The 18739-nt window shown below is 38.2% G+C and overlaps 1 protein-coding gene across 2 annotated transcripts in view; it reads left to right on the forward strand.

Moving 5' to 3' along the window:
- mocos (molybdenum cofactor sulfurase) overlaps positions 1-12654 on the forward strand; it is a 36316-nt gene extending 23662 nt beyond the window's left edge. Inside the window, exons 4-18 of one of the 2 annotated variants that reach the window (XM_088351730.1) lie at positions 3096-3234; positions 3319-3408; positions 3488-3554; positions 3665-4309; positions 4381-4457; positions 5861-6060; positions 6161-6277; positions 6357-6716; positions 6789-6951; positions 7069-7156; positions 8143-8261; positions 10675-10771; positions 10924-11053; positions 11144-11248; positions 12308-12654. In XM_088351730.1, the coding sequence (XP_088207856.1) occupies positions 3096-3234; positions 3319-3408; positions 3488-3554; positions 3665-4309; positions 4381-4457; positions 5861-6060; positions 6161-6277; positions 6357-6716; positions 6789-6951; positions 7069-7156; positions 8143-8261; positions 10675-10771; positions 10924-11053; positions 11144-11248; positions 12308-12484 (2574 nt within the window). In that variant the 3' untranslated portion in view covers positions 12485-12654. Of the gene's footprint in view, positions 1-3095; positions 3235-3318; positions 3409-3487; positions 3555-3664; positions 4310-4380; positions 4458-5860; positions 6061-6160; positions 6278-6356; positions 6717-6788; positions 6952-7068; positions 7157-8142; positions 8262-10674; positions 10772-10923; positions 11054-11143; positions 11249-12307 lie in introns of those variants that run through there. The other variant, XR_015852534.1, reaches the window with a different exon arrangement.
- The last annotated feature ends 6085 nt before the right edge of the window (positions 12655-18739 follow it).

Consider the following 18739-nt stretch of genomic DNA (forward strand, 5'->3'; position numbering starts at 1 on the left):
CTTGCGGGGTGCTTCCCCCCATCCCTCCGTTTTGCCCTCCCCCACACCAAGCCTCTGCCCTGGAAATGAGGCCATACTAGATACAATACGGCCCTTCTGCACAGAAAAATGTATTCAGCTGAGCATCAAAATTGCGAGGGAAGTGAATCAGTGAAGCATAAGTGGCATATTTAATTACTATTCACTGTGTTGCACGGAAACAATGACGGCCGCTGTGAGGCTCATGGCAGTCTTTTTTATGCATCTGAGCGCCGCTCAGCAGTTCAATGCAACCCCACAGTAGTACTTCTGTGACTCAAACTGTTTCATTTGGTCATGAGATGAAAAAGCATATTTGGGTCCTTCTTCATGGTAAGCGAGAAAGGAAAACGAAAGGTCATACATTTACGAAAGGAGGTCATTTCAAGTTCATTTTATGATTCTACAAAGATTTATTTTACTTTGTTTGAGATGACAAGATATTTCAATTTCAGGTCGCATGTGACTAAAACCTCCTCCTGTGCTGATGGTTATGTTGAGGTTGGGATTATGTGTAATGAGATTACCGAGGAGGGATTACTTAAAACGTGTTACTTTAACATGTTCCAGTTAGATTAAAATATCTACAACAGGGGTTTAGGAACCTATGGCTCGCAAGCCTTGTATGGCACAGATATAAAATAGAACACATACAATTTCATGTATTCCACTTGCTGATTATCACATGGAAAACTGAGATTATAAAAATATGACTGATGGGTTTGGTCCAGTATATATCGCACACCATTTTACAGTTCTCAGTTAATGTGTCACACCAACAGACGCTTTGGCTGTAAATCATTAAATAATACTTTATATGGTAGCTCATTTAACCATCTATGTTCATTATTGAGACGCCTTATGATAAAAACCCACACAACAAACTTCAAGTCAAGTCATGTTTATTTGTATAGCCCTTAATCACAAAGAGTCTCAAAGGGCTGCACAGACCATAGATTATTGCAAACCACAGACTATTATGACACCAGCCCCTCATCTAAAACCGACATGAGGGCAAGTAAAACACAGATATCAACCCAAAACAAACCCTTAACCCAGATGCTCTAGCAAAGCACTGAGAGAAATTTAGCAATTTGATTGGGTGAGAGTTAGATTGGGCGGAGCTATACTCCGAATTTTAAGTGGTTCATTAGGCTCTGGCTTTTTATTCCATAGATGTTATCAAATCATCAAACTGTGAAATAAATTGAGCTGAAGTATCTGCTTTTGTCTGGTGGATTTGTTGAATTTTGTCTTGACATATACGATTGGCTTTCTCAAAAAACAAAAAACAAACAAAAAACTCCTAAATGTCTATTTTATGGCTCTTTGGCACAAAAAGTTTCCAGACACTTGATCTACAATATACTCTCAAAACAAATGCTGAGTCATCTAAGGTTGGAAGAAGTCCAAGTAATCCACCTTTTTCTAAACCTATATACGTGACAGAATAAATTTATCAACAGTTTTGTTTTTGTCAATATGTTGTTGTTCTTTTGTTTTTGTTTTTTCAAATTGACAACAGTAATGTATAAATCTTGAGTTGTACCAAAACAATTGGTGCTTTTGATAGATACAATCCAGTTCAGGGTGTCCCCTGCCATCTACCTGAAGATAGCTTGGATGGGCACCAGCACCCCTATGACCCTATTGAAGATTAGCGGCGTGGATGATGGATGAAGGGGTGGATACATACTATAAAAACGAAACAAAATAACAAAAACACAAATCTCCCTTTTCCCTTCATTCTCATGCAGTGTAGCGTTTTCCCTTAAAATTCATTCAAAAAATATATATCTTTCACAACCAGGAACTGTCGGAGGATTGAGGTGTTATGAGACGGTGGATTGTTTTCATGGAGAAATCACAACTTTATGCCCCTTTCCTTACACTGAGGAAAACTCATCAGCATGTATTTGTACTTTCGATGCGCTTGTCGATTGTATTGCTCACAGCTATCTTCACCACTTTTATTTTGTATGAAGGTATGCTATATTATATATTGTATGAAAGATGGCTTTATTTAAGAATTGTCATATGTGATCAAAGGTGATACGATTTAACCCTTTACGCTTGCATTCTTAGATTATTCCATCTGGTATTTTTTGCATACATTTCTTTCCCTAGGCTGGGAAAAACGGAAAATATAACACCTAAAAACTAAATAAATAAAGAAAAATATGTCAGTGAAATTAATATTGTTCTAATTTATCTTTATTTCTGTTTCTTAGATTTTATATCATATTTTATGTATTTATCAATCAATGCTTGGGGCCTCATCATTGCAAAAATCCATTTAAAAATTAAAAAAACTATCTTGAAAGAGAAAATGATTTTTATTGTTATTGTTATTATTTTTTTGCATTCGACCTTTTACTTGCTTTTCTTTTTCAAGTTGAATTGAGTGTGTGCAAAGATTTCTCTTTAAAAGAAAACAAAAGTTGATTGTCATTTTTAACTACTCTACATTTTATGTCTCTTTCCTCATACGGATGATCTTTGCCTGTTTTCCGTCACCACCTTGTGTCTTTTCTATTTTCTGACTATCTGTTGAAAAGAAACGGAGAATGCTTTTTTTATTTATTTAAAGTGTTGATGTTTAAACGCACACCTTGTGTTGAATTCTTTTGCACTATAAGTACCACCAAATAAACTGGATTTTGTTTGATTCATCTAATTTGCATGCCGCTTCGTTTTAATCGAATAAATCCACTTGTTTGAATAAATCATTTAAATATTTGTGCAAGTCAGCAAAGTTTAATGAGTCATTTGATAACTAACAGCTTAAGAAGTAATCTACAATGTTTACAATATAAATTAAACGTTTTATCAACAGAAATCCCCCCAAAATACGTGCAGTGTATGTCAAGCCATCAAAAAGATGTTTACTGTTTGCCTAGCCAAGCACTTGGTATATTTTGATATTGATTGTTGCTTAAGTTCAAGTTTAAACACAAGTATAACAAAGCGGAACAGTGGTCTTGTGCTCTTCGCGAGATTGTAAAAGCAAGCACATGGTCCGTGGACTTTGAGCATGGAAATCAATCAATAACTGTCTTCTTTCTAACCGCTCTCAGGTTCCAGAAGTCAAGCACAGACACTGGATGGACTTCCACAAACTGAACTCGTTGGAAACCTTTAAGGAGGTGTGTGGTTGTTATGGATACGGAGAAAACCTTGAGGACGTGCTTGAGCGGGAGTTCGGGCGGATTAAATGTAATAATCTTGTCCTCCTGTGAATTGCTATGCACTGTTTAAAGTTAACCATCACTATAGTAGAGCCGTTGTTATCCCTCAAAGGCGCCGTATATCTGGACCATGCAGCAACCACTCTGTACCCGGAATCACTGGTCAGGAGCTACTGCCTGGATATTTCAAGGAACGTTTATGGTTCGTGAAACAACAGTTTTTAAAATTTCTCAACCCATGTTACTTTATGAAGCTCTAAAATTGATGAACAACATTGTAGGAAACCCTCACAGCCACAACCCCAGCAGCAGGTTGACACATGAAACCGTGGAAAGGGTCAGATACAGGTGAGCTCCAATCAGACCCCGAGACAGATTACAAATGGGCCCATGTGTCCTCTTTGTGATTACCATGCATGAAATGAGTTAGAAAAAGAAAGGAGATCATTTTCTTTCAGGATATTGCAGCATTTCAACACCACCCCTGAGGAATACTCAGTGATTTTCACTTCTGGCTGTACCGCCGCTATCAAATTAGTGGCTGAGGTCTTCCCCTGGAGGTCGCAGACGGAAAGTGAGGCGGGTAGTCGCTTTTGCTACCTCACCGACAACCATACATCTATTGTCGGCATAAGAGGACTAACAACTAACTGGGGAGTAGTTACCCTGCCGATCTTCCCCGAAGAAGTGGAAAATAGGGCAAAAGAGGAGACTGGAAGTGAAAGTGCGGTTTCTCAGACGCCGCATCTCTTCTGCTATCCGGCGCAGAGTAATTTCTCAGGGACAAAGTATCCCCTTAGCCATGTAGAAGGCATCCAGGCAAGACGGCTTTATCCAGCATGTGACCATCGAGGCCAGTGGTTTGTGCTGCTGGATGCTGCCTCACTTGTCAGCTGCTCTCCTCTAAACCTGAAAGACTGCCCCGCTGATTTCGTTCCCATCTCCTTCTACAAGATATTCGGCTTCCCTACAGGTCTGGGGGCCCTTCTTGTTCGCAGAAACGCAGCAGGCATACTAAAAAAGACATACTTTGGAGGAGGCACAGCAGCAGCTTACCTTTCTGGGGAAGATTATTATGTACAAGCTGCAAACCTTTCTGACAGGTAAAACACTGACCATTCTTTAAAAACAAACTAACAGTGCACACTTCAACCAAAGTTAATGTATTTTTTAGATTTGAAAATGGCACTGTCTCATTTTTGGACATTATTGCCCTCAACCACAGCTTTGATGCTTTGTACAAGATCACCGGTAAGTAACAGGGGTACAAGCTTGCACATGTAAGTAAAAAAAAAAAAAAAAAAAAACATGTGAAAAAAGGAAAGCAGTTTTTCCCAAGTAAAATTTTCTTGTTATGTGAACAGAAAACCTTTACAAATGTGTTTTTTAACTTTGTTTTTGTCTTATTTTGTAGATTTTTTTTCTTAATGCTTGAGCCCCTCCCTTCAAAATATCCAGTTAAAACTTGAGGCGTAAATATACCAGTAATAAAATCAGCACATAACGATAATAAAGGAAAAAAAGAAAAAGAAATAAAATTATAATACAACTATCAAAAAAAATGTTTTAAAGTAACTTTTTCTGGTTTGCATTTATTGTTGCTAATTTTAGGTTTAATATGTTTTTTTTTCTTAGTATACTACATTTTTACTCAACCCTTATGTGTCCAGACTGGAAAAAATAAATCTGATTTGAATTTGAGTCCATACAAATATAAGAAAAATACATTTTCTAACAAATGTTCTTGTTCTACCCATCCATCCATCCATCCATTACCTGCACCGCTTATCCTCAGTAGGAATGCGGGGGTACTCAAACCCAGCTCAGTTTTCCTCGGCAGTGGGCAGGGAACACCCTGAACTGGTTGCCAGAAGAAATAATACATATGAGACACAAGAAAATAATATAGTTACCAAAGGAAATTACTACAATTTCTTAGTCAAAAATGTTTGTCGTGTTGGAAGATGTTTTCTCCAATTTTAAGTTTAATGTAGGTTTTTTATCTCAATATAGAACTTTTTTTTCAATGCATGCAGCTTCAGAATACAAACTGTGGATGGTGAAATAAGAAGTTGAAAAAGTAAAATATTAAAATAATACTAAAAATGAATGTCAGGATCAGAACGGAGACAGGACCCACTTGCGTTACATTTCTCTCAGTTTTATTGGAAGAAAGAAAAGGGTTGCACCCACGATCCGGTGATCGCTGGGCACGGGAAGCAGGTCGCTATGAACATGGTGGAACTTCCGTGGCGAGCGATGGCGGTGTCGGGATCTGAAAAACGGGTCAGCAGCCAGGACAGGAAAGCAAACAACGAGTCGAAAGCCAGGAGAGGAGAGTAGACGTGGTCAGGATCAAAAAATGGGTCGAAGCCGGGGAAAACACGGGAGAAAAAACAGGCGGGAGTCAGGGTAAAAAAAAAGCTTGCCTACAGTAAACTGAGGTTCGCAGACGACCTGACAACACGTGACAGAAAGGAATGGGTTTAAATAGGGACAGGGAGCCAATCAGAGTCCGAGGCAGTTGGCGCCAAAGGAGCGGGCACAGGTGCATCAAATCAGTTGTCATGACAATGAAAGAAAAATGTATCTGCCAAAAGAAAACTATTTGTTAGTATTTTGTGCAACCTTCTATTCCTTTTTCTGCTTTTTAGGTGGAATGCGAAACATACAACAGCACACCTTTGGCTTGGCACGTTACACTTACATGCTTCTGTCAAGTCTTTGCCATGGCAACGGGCAACCAGTGGCCCAGATGTACACACAAGGCCAATTTGACAATCCAGGCACACAGGGTGCAATACTAAACTTTAACCTTAAAGACTCGTGTGGAAGAATAATTGGATATTCTCAGGTGCATAAGTTGAATTTCTCTTGCACAATCTAGTTTGAAAAAAGCTTGTTATTTATTTGCATTAGCAGAACATACAGATCCTATGGTAATTTCATTGCAGGTAGACAGAATGGCAAGTTTGTACAACATTCATTTGCGCACTGGTTGTTTTTGCAATACTGGAGCATGTCAACGTTTTCTTGGGATTACAAATCAACAAATGAAGAATAACTATAAGGTAAGAATTTAGAGAACATTGGTTAAACTCTGTGCTTTTCTGCCTGTTGAAAACAACTTTGTCTTTTATTCTTTTTCAGGCTGGCCACGTCTGCGGGGACACCATCGACATGGTGGACGGGCAGCCGACCGGATCTGTCCGTGTGTCGTTCGGCTATATGTCCACATTCGATGACTGTCAGAAACTCCTGAGTTTTGTTGTTGAGTGCTTTGTGGAGAAGCCTGTGACGGTGGACCATGCGAGGCTCAAGAGGCTTAAAGCAGCTCGTGTGACAAACGAAGAGAAAACGATCAATACCTTTGAAAAAAAACAAGAGGTGGAAGAAAATAAGAAATTTACCTGCACCGGATTTGAACCTGTGCAGACATACAACTGTGAGGTGCCTTGTAAATTGACCAACATCTTTATATATCCCATTAAATCCTGCGGTGCATTTGAGGTGTGTTCACTTTCAGTTACTGCTTGCACGTCAATCTTATATTTACACAGAGCATTTTGTCATTTATTCTAGGTTCAGAACTGGCCAATGGGACCTCAGGGTTTACTCTATGACAGAAGCTGGATGGTGGTAAATGGAAATGGCGTGTGCTTGAGTCAGAAAAGAGAGCCTCGTTTATGCCTGGTTCGCCCACAAGTTCATCTGGCCTCAAACGAATTGCTCCTGCAGGCATCAAGTCAGTCATTCGGTCCTCAGCCTCCTGAATGTGACACGCTGCTTGAGCAACAAAAAGAAACTGTCAATCAGTCTGTTATTTTTCTTTATTAAAGTTTTTTTTCCTACTGTCCTGCAGGGATGAATACCATTTCAGTTCCGCTGGAAATCAGGACGGAAACGCACGAGAGCTTTGCAATCTGTCAGAGTAAAGTTTGTGGTGACAGGTGAGCTGTGGACAGGAAAGAAATCATATTTGTTTGCTATTTCTATTTCATTGCTTCTTTCAGTGTCTTTTTTCCTTTTACTGCACCAGTCTAGATGGTACAAGTGATATTATGAAGTCCTGTGACCCTTGTATGTTGTTATTTTCTAAGGGAAAATGTAACAATGTGCGTTTATACGGTTTTGGTCCCCATTAACCGCGATAACCGAGGTCTTACTGTATTATTTTAAAATTGGATGTCAAGTCAATACGTTCAATGCTCCCCTAAAAGTCTGAACAGAATTCAGACGGATAGTGCATTAGTGGAATCAGAAACAGGCATAAAAATGTGTTTGTATACAGCTCAACACTTGTTATGGATAGAAAATGACTTTAGAATGCCTTAGGCATCGGTGCCCAAATTAAAATTAACCAATGTTTTATATACCAAAATATACAAATGAAAAATTTAAGATCATTATCATTTTCCCTCCGAAATGGATATTTAGACAATTATCTCTTTTTGACCCACATTCAATTAAAAGAACATTTGCTGTGCAGCGTATTACAGTAATAAAAGAAAAGCACTAATTGTATCCATTGTGGTGTTCCCAGGAAAGAAGACACCTCTGGCCTAAGGGCTCGGGTACCAACCAATTACGGCTCATGTGCTTAGTGGGTATGGTCACGTGCCGGTCAAAAAATGAGTCCCTGGGCATTGTAATGTCATTTTCGGTGGAGAGCTTGTGGCAAAATAGCCCCTCTGAGATGGATAGGATTGGTCAGATTTTACCACTTTATACATGTTAATCATTTCTTCTGTAAATCAGAATGCCATCTTTAGCGTAGCCACATTACACCGATCGGCAACATTGGCTTGACTTTAAATAGTGATGTCGATCTTGATTCTTGGATGAGTTGTTGCACAAAATGTACTAGCGTACATTCAGCTATCTGACTGTATCCCCCCGGGGGTCTCCTGAACACAAATCCTCCCGCTTTCCCCAGGGTGGAAACGATTGACTGCGGCGAGGAGGCTGCCGTGTGGCTTTCAGACTTGCTAGGACAGCCGTGCCGCCTGATAAGACAAAGTCCCGATTTTACCCGACAAAAGAAATCAGATGCAGGTGAATACATAACAACACTAACTATGGTCTTGCGTCTTCAAATTCCTTTAATATGTCTATTATTTATGTTGTTATATACTTTCCCAAGACACACCACATCAAGTGGTGCCACAATGACCCAGGTGGTTAAGGGATCCGTGAATGGTTATGTATATAATATATAATATTTTTGCTCTATATACTGCAAAAAAACATACTCTGGTTGGCAGCAGTGTTTACTTTTTTTATATATGATTTTCCCATGTTTTGCTCTTGTATAATGAGATTAAACATAATACATATAATGAAACACTGACTGTCAAAACTTACCTAATACAATCTTTTTCGTTATTTATGCATAAACTATAACATTATTGATTAGATTTATTTTTTTGTTATTTTCTTTCCAAATATTATCCTACATCCCTGATTTTTATAACTGTTGTTATTGCTTTTGTATTATTATTATGATGATATTATTATTATTATTATTATGCTATACAAATACATTTTGATTTGATTTGATTTGTAAATGGGCTCTGGTTGCTCCCTTTTAGTCACGAACAGTTGCATAGAGGTGGTCTCCATGTGCCCTTGACACATTAGTGACCTTATAATCGACATAATCAGCCTGCAGGGATATGTTTGCCCTTTTTTTCTAACAGTATTTTGTGCGTGTCGATCTCTCATGGATGGAATCCAGCAAATCCATTTCTTTCCTTACCCCATATTCATAGCTGCAGCCCTTACACCCCGATTTTAAAATGGATTTCATGAATTGCTTTGATTGGCCATAGAGCAGGTCTGCCATATTCAGCAGTGGCCCAAACCACTCGATTCTAACGTATTTTATCTGTGGAAAGAAAAGATTTAGTCTATCACCTACCAGGCCTAGCTCAGAACTGGCATGTAGACATTAGTCCAAACTACAAAATGCATAGTTAGGATCATTAGTAAAAAGATGTAGACACTATTATCGTTTTTCAACCTGTGTGCTGGGGAACACTAGTGTGCCGTTTGACATTGTCTAGTGTGCCGCAGGAAGTTTCCAAATTTCATCTTTGCAAAAAAGTATGCCATTGTACAGTATCTTTGCTTTCTTCCATCAATCAACCGATTAACTGTAACATTCATCCATTTCAGTAGGTGGCAGCAGATTACTATTTGTTTTTCTTTTTATGTACTAATTATTTGCTTATGGGGTAAATATATTAAATAACCTATTTTTTTGATGAATCTGTTCAGGATTGATCCACAAAAAGATCAAATCGATTGCATGACGTAAAGACCGTGCACATATTTTTCTTGTTTTAATTGTTTTCATATTTTACCCAAAAACACAAACTAGTTAGAAACCTAGTAACGCTTTTTTTTGTTCCACTCGCAGACAATTTTTCCACATTTTAAGTATTTTTTTTGCTATTTATCCAGAAAAAAACCTAAAGTGAGAATATGATAAAACTTGAAAAGCAGGTTGAAAATGTAGTAAAATCCCAAAATTGCAGCAAAAGTATTAACCAAAGTTACCAATGTTACTTCCTGAGCCACGTCGATTACAACAACATATCCTAGCAATGTAGGCAACATGATAATTCAAGCCCCAAAACAAAACAATGAAACTGGTGCTGGGAATTTAAAAAATGTAGGAAAACACTGCTCTAATACTAACTGTTTTGAGTGAATGTACCCTTTATTAGATATTTCTTAAGCGAGAGTTTTGGGTGGAAGGGTAAAAAATTTACATACATAAGCCGCACCTAACTATAACATGAAACATGGGATATTTACAAAGAAAGACGGTAAAAACAACATTGGGTGCTTAATGTCCTTTTAATGTAAACTAAAACATATCTTGTCTTCCCTGTTTCCTGCTTACCAATCTGAACAACGTGGTGAAAATCTTGGCACTTTTTAGAGGACTGCAAGCAACTACTTGACTATGGTTTCCTCCAATTCCTTTTCAAAGTTACATTCTTCATTCATCTTAAGCAAAATTTAGTATTTCTATTTATATTGAGTTTATTTTGTGTTTTTTAAGCATATTTGGTGTTTGAGTAATCCAAAAGTAATCAAAGTAATCACGTTACATTTCTACAACACTAAAGCATCAGATTATGTTACTGATTACATTTTTAAAGGTAATTGTATCCGATTACATTTTTAAATTAACCCTCCCAAATATGGTCATCTTATACCCCCATTTGAGGATAAATACAATGGTGGATACGATATGTTCAATAAAAGATAATTTAATCATAGATATTGGTTCTACTATTTGAATCTATGGGCTGAATAATGAATGAGTTTATAAATGTGCAGTTACTTCGCAGTAATGCCACAACGCTTGTGGAATAGAACTTCAATTTTCACACTCATTGAGGATTTCCAGCAGAGAGGAGTGACTGGAGGGTAATACAAAGCATTTTCCTTCCAGCTGTCACCTCTTCGTCCCTCTCCCTGGTGAATGAGGCTCAGTATCTCCTGATAAACTGCGCAAGTGTGGAGCTCATTCAAAAATTAATGAGCAGCAGGTTTGAACGCACGCTGTCTCATTCAATATAGTCAATATGCACTTTGTACAGCGAAACACATCAGGATGTGTCAACGCCTCTACATTTACATAACACTGGATCATTTGAGAGCAAAATAATGCAACATGTAATTTTCTCAATTCCTTCCAAAGGCAAGACTGTACCGAGCTCGATACACAAAACATCATTAGCCGGTTCCGATCCAATTTTGTCATCTCTGGGGTCGGACCGTTTGAGGAAGATAATTGGTCACACTTGTATATTGGCAATATTCGATTCTCGGTGAGATGAGACTTGGATATGAGATGATGTTGACAAATGTGTTTGATTTTGAAGAAGTTAAATATACCTTTTTGTGTGATAATTCAAAAGGTTGAAGGCAAATGTGCACGGTGCCAAATGATTGGAGTCGATCAGGACACGGGGTGCAAAACAAAAGAGCCCCTTATGTCTCTTTCTGCATTCCGCAATGGAAAGGTAAGTCAAGACCATACAATTGCATGATCCAGTTCCATATTTTTGTTTGTTTGCATTTTTTTCCGGAGATATAATCACAAATACAGTGCCCCTCTACCCACAAGAGTACTGGATCGAGCTCGTATCTTGAATTTCTCGGATCTCAAACGTATTTTTCCCATAAGAAATAAGTGAAAAATGATTAATCCGTTCCAGGCCCAAATCATCCAAGTTAACCCTAAATGGCCACAAATTATAAGATAGATAAGATTATTTCAACAAAAAAAAATACTCATTTATTATGAGCACTTACGACGGAAGAAGTCGGCAGTTGCTAACTGCGTGGTGGTGGAGGAGTGAGGGACCACAAGAGACCCCCCTCATAATTTTTCTTTGGCTTCTGGTCCGGCAGCTTTTTCTCCTCTGCGGTGATAAATGTCCTGTGTGGCCGTTTTTTTTCCCAAAAAAGGCCTGTTTCGTCACAGCTAAACACTTGGTGCAGGATATATCCTTCATCAGAATTTTTTGAAACAAAGTGTTTTAATAATAATAATAATAATAATTTCCTTGTATTGTCATTCTGTGTAACAATGTACACAGAACGAAATGTCGATTGCACCTGACCCGTTGTAGCGAGCCGATGCAGCCGCAGCCAACAGAGGGCGCCGCCGACCACTTTTTAAGTCTTAGGAATGACTCGGCCGGGGCGCGAACCACCGACCTCCCAGTAAGCAACATCCTCCAAAAACTTCTCTCTGTTACTTTTCCCAGAACTTAAGGCTAGGGTTACAAAAAAAGCCACTAAAGGAGATGCAATGCCATTAAAAAAAACAACACAAATGCGCAGGATCGGGTCTGTATGGCAGGAAACGCACTTCCCAACTGGCAGCAAGCAGTCTGTAACTTGTATGTCAAGGCAAGATTTTTGCTTGAAAGACATCTCGTATCTGGAATTTCTCAGAATTAGAGTAGCATGTATGTAGAAGGGGCACCATATAGAAACCACTCCATTTGAAAAAAGTCAATTCTTTGAACATTTTATTTCTATCTCACGTGGCTCGTATTTTCTGGCATTTTCAGATTACATTTGGCGTGTACTTGAGCCATCAGATACCAGAAGGTTCATCAACAGTTGGTGTCCTCAGTGCTGGCTCTTATGTACTACCAGAGCCACGAGCATCTGAAACTGGTCGTTCTTCGCCAGCATGTCTTTCTTCAGCAAATACTGAGGACAGAAGTTGTCATGATCGCAGATAAGCAATCGGTTGAGCGTACACAATGTTTCCGTGCAGCATATTTCATATTGGTAATGTCCTTGGCCCCTAGCAGACTGTTCGTTTCTGCAGTCCTTAAAAGAACCAGGGCAAAGTGTTTCAAAAGTGTAAACATTGTGACAATATAATAAAACTTATCCATGTGGATGCAGATCTACGTTTATCTTTTTTGCTAATTTACTTTGTACTCAAGTATTTATGAAAATGTCCATCTTTAATGAACCCTTTTTGACTGGCAAAACATTTTAGAGATCAGGTTCGATACATTCATTTTAACCTGCTCAACAATTCCTCCTCCAGTTATTCCAATGGGGCTTTATACATTTTTTTATTCCAAACACACTGCCCTGCTAGAAAATCAATGGAATACTGTGCTCCGTGAAGAAGAAAGCTGCCAGACACGTATTATTTTACTTCATCATACATTTGTCTGCAAACAAGCCGTCCAGACGACTAAATGGATGGATGGATGGATGGAGGGCGGGAGGGTGTGATAGATAGATAGATAGATAGATAGATAGATAGATAGATAGATAGATAGATAGATAGATAGATAGATAGATAGATAGATAGATAGATAGATAGATAGATAGATAGATAGATAGATAGATAGATAGATAGATAGATAGATAGATAGATAGATAGATAGATAGATAGATAGATAGATAGATAGATAGATGGATGCATAGGCTCGTTATTAAACTATATATCCTAAACCCATATGAGGTCAGATTGGTCCAATTATCACTATATCTTCGTGGTCACAATCTTTCAAGAATATGTTCGGATGTACAGTGTAAGACCCAGGACTCAATGTTTTATTTTTTTTAGTAGAACAACTTTGTTGTCAGGTTATTTTATTGTTCGTTTTAGCAACTTGTCAATAGTTTGCAGCTTTATGTATCGGGCTTTAGGCTTTATCAGGGGTAATATAGATATTCCGGCATTTTTCGGTGGGTTAGGATATTCGGTGAATGACTGCGGGCTGTTATTCAAGCACTCAAGATCCAAAACAATTTAGCGCACGGATCCATAATGTTGAAAAAAAAACACTTTTGATAGGAAGTTCTACTTTTAACAGCATTGGAGGATTGCTGAAATTGTTAAATTGGGATGCGAGTGCACAGGAAATCGTGTGAATATAGTTTAAATAAGATCACAAACAGCAACTTCTGCATGAACTGCCCAAATGATGTTTACTCATCATTTGCTTGATCTTAAAAAAAATATGTATTCATATTTAGTGTTATTTAGTGGTGATTTGTAATAAATTACATTTAAAAACTAAATCATCTGACATCAACTTAAACAGTTCCCTGGAATTGTACAATTTGTATCATTTAGGTTGACATGTGTAATAGCCATCTTAAAGCTAGGCCAAAAGTGGGCATGCGTTTTTAATTGCAAATATAAAAAAAAATGCATAAATAATATATACAAATACACTATATTCCTAAATATTGCAAATATTTATCAAAAAATGCTTAATATAATAAACACAAATACACTACATACATAAAAAATGGCAAATATTTATCAAAAATGTTGATGAGAACAATAATATACAATAATAAAAAAAGACTATTTATATTCTTTGAGCAGCGCGGCGGCGCAGTGGTTAGCGCGTGTGTTAAACTCTTTGGCATGGCGGAAGGGACCAGGAAGAATTTTTTTTTTTTTATGGACAAAGGGAAATAGTAAACAATACAATAAAATAACAATAAGAAGTAATTAATGTAAAGTGAATTTAATAAATCAAATCTAACTTGAATGGACCATTGCAGAGATCTGACTCTTTTTAGAGAATAAGCCTTTTCGGCTTGGCTCACTAGATTGAGCCACCTCGTATGGCTCCCAAATGGCTCTTCTGGTTGATTGTTCCATATATTAACATTTATCATGCACTTTTATGAGTGACTTGAATAGGGTTTTCAAAATTAACACATAAACGTTAATACTGAAAAACACAGGAAGCATCAATTAAAATATTTATAAATCTACAAAGAAAAAGACAAAATAAATTCAAAGCCAACAGCACAGAATCCCTAAAAAAATGCATTTTGAAAAATAGCGTCTTGAAGGGAAGCGGCATTCGATTGGTGGGTAGCCGGCTCCCACTTCTAAGAGACGGAATAGCAAGCCGCTTCGTTCGCGAATGGCACGAGTGGTTTGCCGCATTCACCCATTAGCCTTGTCTTTCGGCGCATTAGTAGAGACTGTATTCGTAATCGCTGTCCAACTATATTATAGTCGCTTTTTTGAATGGTTACGTAATCCCAAAAGACGTAATGTAACGAACTCGGATGAGAGCGAAACAACGCGCCGATGAAAACGTCAGGTGTGCGGGGACACGCCGCGGTTGGCGTTCTAGAGCCAAAGTAATGCATATCTTTTACTGTCCGTAACGATAACAGCGGAAAAAAGTCATTAGTTAGATTACCCCGTTACTCAAAAAATAACGGCGTTACTTAAAACAGCGTTATTCCCAACATCGCATTTGATACATATTTTGATAGATAAAATAAATACATGATGAAGACATTAGCATATACAACGTGATTGCACAATAAAAAACATAATTTCAAAAATGAAATCAATCACATTATTTGAATTTACACAATGCATTAAACAATGTTTTACAAAAATAAACAGCAACAAGTGTGGCACCAATTTTTTGTTCTAATTGTACTTTTTTTACTTTTTGTTGAACAGGCCGGATTAAAAAGTGCAAGGCCGTACATGGCCCGTGGGCTGTATTTTGTTCACTCCTGCGCGAGGCATACAAATGAACCTAAAAAGAACTAAAATTGGACCATCTCAGTTGGCTTACTAGCGTTTTCCAGTTTTCTTCAGCAGCCACACTTAACCACTCTATCTACTTTTTGCTAGCTGCTTCTTTGCCGCTTCACTGAGCTATCGCAACCCGTGCTTGCCAGTTGCTAGCTTCATTATAATCGCTGGTAGTTTGCAAAATGCGGTCCTCTGAAGCATATTTGTTTATCGTACTTCTCCAAAGTTGACTCTCTCTTCACCCAAAGAAGAATGTTCTGAAGCAGTGGCGGTTTTAGGCACGGGCGAGGCGGGCAGACGGCGCGGCAACATTTTTACCCTGAAACATGGTGGGGGTGGGGTTGTGGCACGAGAGCATCCCAAAAAATTAAAAAACAATTCAAATGAATCTGCATCAAAAAAGGGGTTTGTATTATATCACAACATATGACTTTGTTTATTGTCAAATGGGCGCCCTTCGTTGCAGTTTTGATGCCCCTGCCAACTTTAAAGGTGTGCGGAGAGACTGAGGCTGAGACGAGGTAAAGTGTAGGGGTGGGGCGGCGTGGGGGACACTTCACCTCTGATTGGGGGAGGGGGGGCCTTTATTCTCTGTATTACTACTATACATAAAAAATAGATGGCGGCTCCTGTCTTCCAAGTAGAGCAAGTTGTTCTTAACTTTGAAAATACAGGCTAACTGCCGCGCAATTCTCTCACTCTGCCAGTCACGATAGCCCAAGCAGAGAGGAGGTTTTCAAAATTGAAGTTGATAAAGTTGTACCTATGGTCAACCATGTCTTGGGAACAGCTTACTGGCTTGCTGTCATCAACATTAATCATGAAATAGAGGATTACATTGCTTATGAAGATTTTATCGAAGATTTTGCATCAAAGGAGAGCCGGAAAGGTGAGGTTTTAGTTTGTGTTTTCTTTTCATTATACAACTACATTTTCATTAATGTATTTTTTCAAATATATGTGAATTTGTGATTTGCTGTTTAAGTCAAGTCATGTTTATTTGTATAGCCCTTAATCACAAAGAGTCTCAAAGGGCTGCACAGACCACATAATATTGCAAATTACAAACTATTATTACACCATCCCCTGATCTAAAACCTATATGAGGGCGGGGAAAAACTCAAAAACCTCAACATGAGGAAAATGAAGAAACCTTAACAAAGGACCGCACATGTGGTAATCCCTCTTCCAGGATGACCAGGCTGCAATGGATGTAGCTTTAACAAACAATAAAATTGAAAATAAAATATAAAGAATTAAAGTAAAATAGAAATTAAAAGGATGATCAGGTTGCAATGGATATAACATTACCAAACAATACATAGATATTGTCAACATAAAATATAGGTCATTCATAAGCTATAAAATAGAAGTATGTTTTAAGCTTCGATTTAAATATTTCCACTGAGGTTGAAGATTGAATGTTAGGGGGAAGAGCATTCCACAGCACCGGGGCTCGAATGGAGATCGTTCTCGAACCTGCGGATCTCTTCTTGGCTCTTGGGATCACTAGTAGACCAGCATTTTAAGAATATATCCATCCATCCATTATCTGCACCGCTTATCCTCAATAGGGTCGCAAGGTTGCTGGAGCCCATCCCAACTGTCTTCAGGCAGTGGGCAGGGGACACCCCGAACTGGTTGCCAGCCAGTCGCAGGGCACACAGGGACAGACAATTCGCTCGCTCATTTACACCTAGGGACAATTTGGACCGGCCAATTGACCTGACATGCATGTGTTTGGAATGTGGGAGGAAACCCACACAAGCACGGGGAGAACATGCAAACTCCACACAGGAAGGTTCTATCTCATGACCTCAGAATTGTGCCGCACACGCGCTAACCACTGCGCCGCCGCGCTGCTCTAAGAATATAACTAGTCTTTTTTTATTATTGTATATTATTGTTCTCATCAACATTTTTGATAAATATTTGCCATTTTTTATGTATGTAGTGTATTTGTGTTTATTATATTAAGCATTTTTTGATAAATATTTGCAATATTTAGGAATATAGTGTATTTGTATATATTATTTATGCATTTTTTTTTATATTTGACATTCTATGTATGGAGTGTATTTGTATTTATATTTTAGGTATTTGTGCAATTGATAAATATATCCACCTCTTTAATTCGTGATAAATATGTGTCTTGGCAAAAAAAAAAATCGGGGCGGGGGACGTTTGGAGGTGGTCTCGCCCAGGGAGTAATTTAGTGTAGAACCGCCACTGTTCTGAAGCATAAAATACTGTTGGTTGTAAATGCAATTAACCGCCATCAAAACAACCTCTTCCTGTTTTTTGTTTATCATCTGCATGATCAAATAATTCGGTATTTGAGTTACAGAGCATTTCAAATCGATCGTATGGGAAGGCACAATTAAAATTCATAAATGTATCACAGCTGTTAGAATTTAATTGAATCGTCAAGGTAGGCCGCTCGATAATTAGCTGTGATTCAAAATGCCTATATCAAATTAAAATATAATGGACACTAATTAGAGTGTGAAAGGTTTAACTGTAAAACATCGGCTGCAGCCGGATGATATATCATGCAATTAAATTCTCTTCTGAGCAATTTTCGATCAAGATATACAAGTGGTTAAATTTAGAGTAACGTTTCTCAACCAGTGTGCCCTTGTCAGAAAATTGTCTAGTTTCAACTAATTGGTGACAAAAATGTATAATTAGTTTTTGAGTAGCTGTGCCTTCATCTAGGTATCAGCAGAGTTACTGTAAAATTCTTTGTTATTAATTGGTGGTAGCAGATCATTATTATGATAATCATTTAGTCAGGGGGTACTACATTAGGGAATATAATATTTCGAGTTTACGCTTCAAAATGAAATAACTTCAACTCTCAGATAATTATGCCCCTTTAAATTTTCTCGAAAACAAGTTTAAAATGCATTAGACCTCCAGGGTATGTGGGATACTTTATTTTACTATGGACCCCAAGACCTGAAATCATACTAAAGGGAGAAGAAAAAACATGATAACCATAGACATAAAGGTTGCAATAATCAAGAAATACAAAAAAGGCCCACTCATCGTTACTCTCGCTAATATGGCCTAACCAATTGACAATCGGATAATTGGTATGAATAAGGATGTCATGGTTGCCATGGCGCCCAATTGGCCCCGCCCGTGTGGCGCCAGCTGCGGCTCGTTGACAGATATGCTTTCCGTCTATTTAAGCTCAGTGCTCTCAGTCTTCCTTTGTCAGTCCGTCAACGAACCTCTGCCCCGCAAGACGTGGGTTTTGACTCGGTTCTGTTTCCTGTCCGGTATTGTTCCCGTTTATTTTGTCCTGTTAAATATCGGTTTCCAGTTTTGTTCCCGTCTATTTTTTTCTGTTTACTTTCGATATCCTGTTTTGATATCAATCCTGTCTGTCCCAGGTAGTCCGGCATCGACCCCATCTGTCCGATATCTGCTCGGGCAATTG

Source organism: Urocampus carinirostris, chromosome 13, assembly GCF_059441175.1.
Source record: "Urocampus carinirostris isolate Australia breed hairy pipefish chromosome 13, RoL_Ucar_1.0, whole genome shotgun sequence".
NCBI classification, from domain to species: Eukaryota; Metazoa; Chordata; class Actinopteri; order Syngnathiformes; family Syngnathidae; genus Urocampus; species Urocampus carinirostris.